Genomic DNA, 4,868 nt, shown 5'->3' on the forward strand with positions numbered 1-4,868 from the left:
ATTTTCCGTTGTTACCTGTGGTGGTGGATGGCCAGTCAGGGCAGTGTGTCCCCAGGCCAGGAAGCGCTAGTTATTCTCAACATTTTCCTAAGCTCTGGGGATGTTCTGAGGGTCCTACAGGGCTGGCCCATAGCAGTCTTCTTATTTGTAACAGCACCATTTCTAATACACAGGTTAATAATTTAGAGAGTAATTTCTGCCTTGTTCCAGCTCATCGGGGCAATGTCGTTTGTCTCGACTTCCATGAGAGACTATGATGGACTTGATATTTTCTGCACAAATAAATTAGACCTTTAATCTACTCTTTCCTTGTGGGATAATTCCAGATTCCTCCCATAGGAAGGCATTTCCCTGACCTGCAGTCTAAGCAGCTGTCTGTAGGCAAAGACCAAAGAACCGTTGGCCTCAGCAGCTCTGGGGGCCCCTTAAGGGTGGGAAGGGCTGACTCTTAGTCATGCTCGTATGAGGGTGACATTGCATAATGGTTGCTCTTAATCTTAGAAAGTGGAAGTGTACACCATACTGAACCGTATTTGTGAATAGGTCTGCTTTTGGTAATGGGCACCAATAGATCGGGTGGCATGAAGGGAGGTCACCCTAATCTGTCTTGTCTATGGAAGACAGCCCAAGATGTTTAATAATAACATTAGCATGGGATTCTTTTCCCATTCAGGCCATTAAAGAGTAGAGTTCCCTGTGCTATACACAGTAGGTCCTTATGAGGAATCTAAAAAAAGAGTAGTATTTTATGTATTTATGTGTATTATACATATATAACTGATTCACTTTGCTGTACACTTGAAACTAACACATTGTAAATCAGTTCTACAGCAATAAAATTTTTAATAAAAAATTAAATAAAATGACTTAAAAAAAATAAGATGCCTGTGGGTAAGGGGAATGAACAGTAGTGAAGGATGTTGACAGAACAGGAATATATAATCTGCAAAACTCCTCCCCTCCTCCACTCCCAACCCCCACCCCTACCTCCCACTACTCCTCCACCCAGGGTCACCTGTAGGTTAAAAGATCAGAGGTCAGATTGGGGCTGACCATTTTCCCAAAGGTTGCCAATCCTGCTTCACGTACACTTATTTGAATGTGCAAGTCATAGAATCCCTCTATATGTATTTATTATGCTGTTGATAACACTGATGATCCGGGGTCTGAGAGATGGTCAATAAAACTCCCGTATGATCATCTGTAAGTGTTACTTTATTTGCAGATGCCACCTTTTTCATTTGCAGATTATAGCCTTGATGGTGAAAACAAAGATAATGAGTTCAGTGGCTGATCATCTTCTCTTTTTCTCCCCACCACTTAAACTCTGATCCAGAAATCGCCATATGACTGCAGCAATTTCGACAAGGAATTCCTGAATGAGAAGCCCCGGCTGTCCTTCGCAGACAGGGCGCTGATCAACAGCATGGACCAGAACATGTTCCGGAACTTTTCCTTCATGAACCCAGGGATGGAGAAGCTGATATCCTGACCTCGCCTCTCCAGAGGATTTGCCCTCTTCCCTCTGTGAACTGGTTCAAGCGGACACTCCTTGGGTTCCTTTTCAACTTGGAAAAGAAAAGAAACACTCAACCATAGAGGCTGAGCCCCTTGGAGCTCCTCAGCAGCTTTGTCTGTAGCAGAAACTAGCTCTGCTTCACTGATGACCATGGCCAGTCTTGAAGTTAGTTCCTTACTCACTGTAGGTATTTACTTGAAGATGGGTCTCCATGCTGTGAAAGATCTGAAAACTGAACTCTGCTCTGAGTTATGACTCTTCACATGGGCACCAACTACTGGTCCATGACCTATGTGTTTACTCAAGGAGCATAGTCTGAACCTCTCAAGACCGAAGACAGCACATTGCCTGGTATAGCACTGGATTCCATTCAGCCACAGACAAGTCACCACTAACCCATTTCATTCTGTTCATACCTGTGCAAGTGTAAGGGGGAAGGGGTGGGGGAAGCCCTGAATAGGTTCTTACAGGAACTCTTCATAATAAACATAGCTTATAACTTGAGATTTACAAATCCACTCATTCTGATTAGCAAGGAAATTCATGGGAGAAAGGAAGATGGGGAGTGTTGGTGTCATTGATATGGAAGGTTGACTCGACCCCTACTCTTGTTATCTTGTCAACGTAGAAATTAGAATCCAATGAAGATTTAGTCATAGCATCGTTTTACTCCTGCCAATAAAACTTTTCCACCCATCCATTCTCAGTTGATTTCAGTATCAGTGGCAGTTTCTCATTATCATCCTCACATTAGAACAGGAGAAAAAAAAAATGAAATGTGTAATTCTTCTAGGGAAAAGAAATCCCATTCCTTTCTGATACTGTTACGGATGTTTTGATGACTCATAAGTCTCTTGAGAAAGACATCTTTCAGGATAAACACCCATGCATGCTATTCACAATGATCTTATTTAATAAGAATTCTAACTATTCATGTTTAAAGTATCTGTGCTGTTTGTATATTTTGATAAAATGTTGTGACTTCATGACAAAGAGTGGATACATAAAAATGGAATAAAAGAGAAAGATGCCTCTTCATAGTTTAATTCCCTACTCATCCCCCTTACCCCCAACTTGGTTCTGTTTAGGTTATCATCAAAATATAGCTAGCATTGAGGTGATGTTTTAAATTTTGAGAATCATTCAAAATCCTCAACCAGGAGAGAGGCTCAGATAACCCTGAAGTTATTGGTGTTATATTTCTCTTTCTCTTTCCTACAAGATTTCTTTTTCCACTCACTTTCCAACATACTTTATTCCAAATTCCCTACAGTCATCCCGGGACCTGTGGGATCAGGTCTTTAGTTTCCCACTCTCAGCTTTGCTCCAGTGACTTGTCATCGTGGTCTCCCTGTCACGCGGGACGCAGTTGTGCCTCAGGGCCTTTGCACTTCCTGTTCTCAGCACCTGGGATGCTCTTCCCTCCAGTAAGATTCTTTGAAGGAATGATCTCCAACCCCCGAAATTCAGCTCTGCCTCCTAACCTCTCTCCTGACACTGCTTCCTCCAATGACAGCCTTCTTTCTGGTTCTTATGGAATGTGCTCGATCCTTATCTACCTCTCTGCAACTTTTGATACAAAGAAAGATGCTCTGTTTGATCTCCAGCCCCACGGATGTTCTGACCTTTCCTCTTTCACCACCTCTACCTTTGATTTACTCCCCACCCCTAGCTGGCCTCACTCCCTCCTTCTTCCCCAAATCACCTCTGAGGCCCCTCCCCTCCTCACATTTTTTTTTTTTTAACATAGTTTTCTCTTACCCCATGCCTTTGAGGATCCTCAACACAATCATCTCAATCCTCATCTCCAGTTTAGGCTCTCTGCCAGGCTTCACGCAGGTTCCATTAACATGTCCTGTTTTCTTAAGATCTTTCTATCTCTTACTTCCTAATTCTAATAACAGCACCATCATGGACCTGGTCATCCAGGCTCAGAGCCACAGAGTTCTTGTCAGCTATCTGCTCTCCCTTTCTAACCTCCCTCCCTCTCTTCCTTCTACAAAATCCTTTTGAATCTGCCTCTGCAGTCTCTCCAAATACATACTTATCTCTCCTTTCTCCCCTGCTAATCGTTCCTGGATTATTTAATAGTCTATGAACCAGTGTTCCCATCTTAAGTCTCTGTCTACATTTTAATTCACACGTACGATATATAAACTGTAGGGTGGGAATAACTTTTCCTCTATCCTCTTACGTTCTGTGCCCAAGGGCCTGTGAATTAAGTTGACAAAAGCCCAATGAGCAAGAGAAGCATACTTTTATCTACACATGTAACGTGTGTGCATGTGGGAGAGCTCTGTGATGAGGCACTCAAAACAGTGGTTATGATTTGGGGCTTAAATAGCTAACTTGCCAGAGGAAAGGGAGGAAAAGGAAAAGTCTCCAATGGAAAGAGCAAATAGGTTTCAGGAGACAAGAGAGTTTGCAGAGGTAGGTTTACTCTTCGTCTCACTCCTGGGATCAGACACACACCCAAGAAGGAATCTATGGTGGTTCTCACTTCTCTGAAGTGTCTGCATTTAGTCAGTTAAAGGAAGCTCCAGAAAGGCCTCTTTCTGCCTCTACTGCATCTCAAATAGCTTAAAATAATTTTTACTGTTTATGAAAAAATAATTTTTACTCTTTATGAAATATAAAAGTACTGTCTTCAGAAATCAAGGTTTTTATACCATGCCCTTATATTCATAATGTTGTGCAGGCTTCCCTGGCTGAACCCCATTCAAGGCACCCTATCCTGTCCCCAGACACCCTCTCTACCATCCCCTCTTGCCTCGGCCGTCCACTCATCTGTGCTCCCATCACTGCAGATAGTTCTTAGCACTGCCTGTGAACCCCCTGCTTCCTGCCTCTGGGCCTCCCTGAGGCTAGTTTTTCTGCCCAGATTGTCCCTGTCCCACAAGTTCATGTCCTCCTGTCTCTCAAAATCCACTCACATATCAGGTCTGCTATGAGGGGCCTCCTTTTCCTTGCTGGCCCCCAAGCCAAGCTGGTGTATCTCTTGCCCCTTTAAGCTTCCATTCTACTGTATTTCTCTCCACGTCTCCAACACACCCACCATTTTCCATCAAGCTCTGCAAACATCTGCTTTGCCTCTGTTTCTAGACTGTAAACCCAGTCTCACTTCCCACATTTCTTTTGTATATTCAGGCTCAAAAAGAGCTGTCAGGCAAGTTGAGTAAGGAATGTATGGCACAGTGTGTGAATCGTGATCCCTCAAAAGATATGTCCCCCAGTACCTGCCAGCATGACCTTATCTGGAAAAGGGGTCTTGGCAGATGTCTTTAAATTAAAGATCTCAAGATGAGAGCATCCTAGATTGTGTAGGGCTGGACTGGAAAGCCACATCGGG

General features: G+C 43.3%; 1 protein-coding gene across 3 annotated transcripts in view; it reads left to right on the forward strand.

The window, feature by feature from the left end:
• Positions 1-2,552, forward strand: part of PRKCQ (protein kinase C, theta) — a 137,940-nt gene extending 135,388 nt beyond the window's left edge. For all 3 annotated transcript variants that reach the window (XM_010853152.1, XM_010853153.1, XM_010853151.1), the window contains one exon: positions 1,337-2,552. In XM_010853152.1, coding sequence (XP_010851454.1) covers positions 1,337-1,492 — 156 coding nt within the window. In that variant the 3' untranslated portion in view covers positions 1,493-2,552. The remainder of the gene's footprint in view (positions 1-1,336) is intronic.
• Positions 2,553-4,868: the final 2,316 nt, after the last annotated feature.

Source organism: Bison bison, unplaced genomic scaffold (genome assembly GCF_000754665.1).
Source record: "Bison bison bison isolate TAMUID 2011002044 unplaced genomic scaffold, Bison_UMD1.0 scf7180017864323, whole genome shotgun sequence".
Taxonomy (NCBI): domain Eukaryota; kingdom Metazoa; phylum Chordata; class Mammalia; order Artiodactyla; family Bovidae; genus Bison; species Bison bison.